The sequence below is a fragment of the Rhagoletis zephyria genome, unplaced genomic scaffold, assembly GCF_001687245.7.
Source record: "Rhagoletis zephyria isolate East Lansing unplaced genomic scaffold, Rhagoletis_zephyria_1.1 Rzeph_scaffold_37149, whole genome shotgun sequence".
NCBI lineage: Eukaryota > Metazoa > Arthropoda > Insecta > Diptera > Tephritidae > Rhagoletis > Rhagoletis zephyria.
Window position 1 is genome coordinate 1,597 of NW_016194204.1, and position 1,590 is coordinate 3,186.

The window sequence follows — 1,590 nt, forward strand, 5'->3', positions numbered from 1 at the left end:
AGTTAATGGAACCATAAATTACTTGTAAGCAAGAGACTCATTAGGCGGCTCGGATTCACAGCCACCGGGTCTCCATAACTTCAAATTAAACGTGCTGCTATATAGCCAAGGGCGCTGGCGGCGCACCAAATGACTGAAGGAAGCCAGTGTTCGCGCATACCGTGTAAATTGAGTTCTCAAGTATATGGCTGTTGGCAGTTAGTTCGCAACGCCTTCGCGCTGTCTGGTCGCTACATATGCGCATAAAATGTAAGCTTATGTATGTTTGTAGGATTGTAGCTGCAGCACAGTCGGTAGCATGTCATTGTATTGACAACACATTTGTTGTATATTTTCTTTCCACTGTTTACTATAACAATTTCAATTATTTGCTGCTCATTTGTTTCGCATTTACTTATGCACTGCACCGTTTTTCTGCTCTCCTTTTCCAGCTGCCGGGCATAGATCGCAACAACAGCAACCACAACTGCTAACACGTTAAAATGCGACACAGCAAACGAACGCTATACAGCAAGAGCAACAATAACATACCTTGGCTTCTGCTGCTATGTCTTCTCGTCGCCTCACCTGCCACTATTATGGCAGCCAGACGTTCGCGTCTGGATTTAGCCGAAAGCGCACAACCTGTCGCCCCAGCCGCTGCCTCCGCTTCCACTGCAGCGAAGGACAGCTATTTGCCTATTGCAGAACAACAAGCGGCAACGGCACCATTAGTCGATGCAAAAGCAGCAGTAGCACCTGTGGCGGCGGCACCGGTTTCCCCCACTACAACTGCAGCAGAAATCACCAACTCAGCTAATGCAGTAACCGACAACGATGCAAGGCGTCAATCAGAGGCAGCAGCGAGCCAACAACAGCCGGCTATTGCTACCGATTTGGGGGGCAGCTCCGAGGCAAAACATGCCATTGACAACTCAGCAGCCAACGATGCAGAAAGTGAGCAACGAGATGCCGCAAACTCATCTGCGGCGGCGGCGGCGGTGGCGGTGGCGGCGGCTACAGCGACGGTAGGTGGTGCAGCAGGAGCAGCAGATACAGGCGCAGCAGCGGCTGCTTCACTTGCGGCATTCGACTCGACAACCAGTGCGGCAGTGGCACTGGAATCCGCTGAAAAGCTGGCAGCACCTGCATACAACGCCAATGAAGAGGATCAATTACCAAAGGAACAGAAAGAATTGCCGACAGATATTGGTGATGAGGACATTGACTTGCTGGACAGTGGCAATAGCGTTGGGACAGCTAGCGGCGGACACCACGGTTACACTGAGGAGGAATGCGATCCGGAGTTGATTGGCTTCGAAATTGTTACAGGGTGAGTAGATGAAAGAGTTTTTAAATGTTTAAAAGTTATTACATAGGAAAGTAATACATATGTACATATGTATGAATAGCAAAATCAGCGATATAAAGCAACATACATATTTTTTAAAACTCTTTAAAATACCTAAGGAAACTATGCTGCCAACCGCTTCAATGCCACAAAAAAGGTCTAAGGGATTTTTATACGATTCCGACCCTCCCTTAATTACCTTGAACATATCACCTCTTGGAAGAAGGGTTATAGTTGGGATTCTAGCTTGACCACGATCG

General features: G+C 48.1%; 1 protein-coding gene across 1 annotated transcript; it reads left to right on the plus strand.

Annotated features, from left to right (window-relative positions):
• Window positions 1–212: 212 nt before the first annotated feature.
• Window positions 213–1,312, plus strand: LOC108354558 (antifreeze protein Maxi-like; the record flags this gene model as incomplete). The annotated part of the gene is made up of 2 exons (XM_017605736.1): window positions 213–249; window positions 432–1,312. A coding segment is annotated over exon 2 (830 nt), but the record flags the coding sequence as incomplete, so codon positions are not given.
• Between the last annotated feature and the right edge of the window lie 278 nt (window positions 1,313–1,590).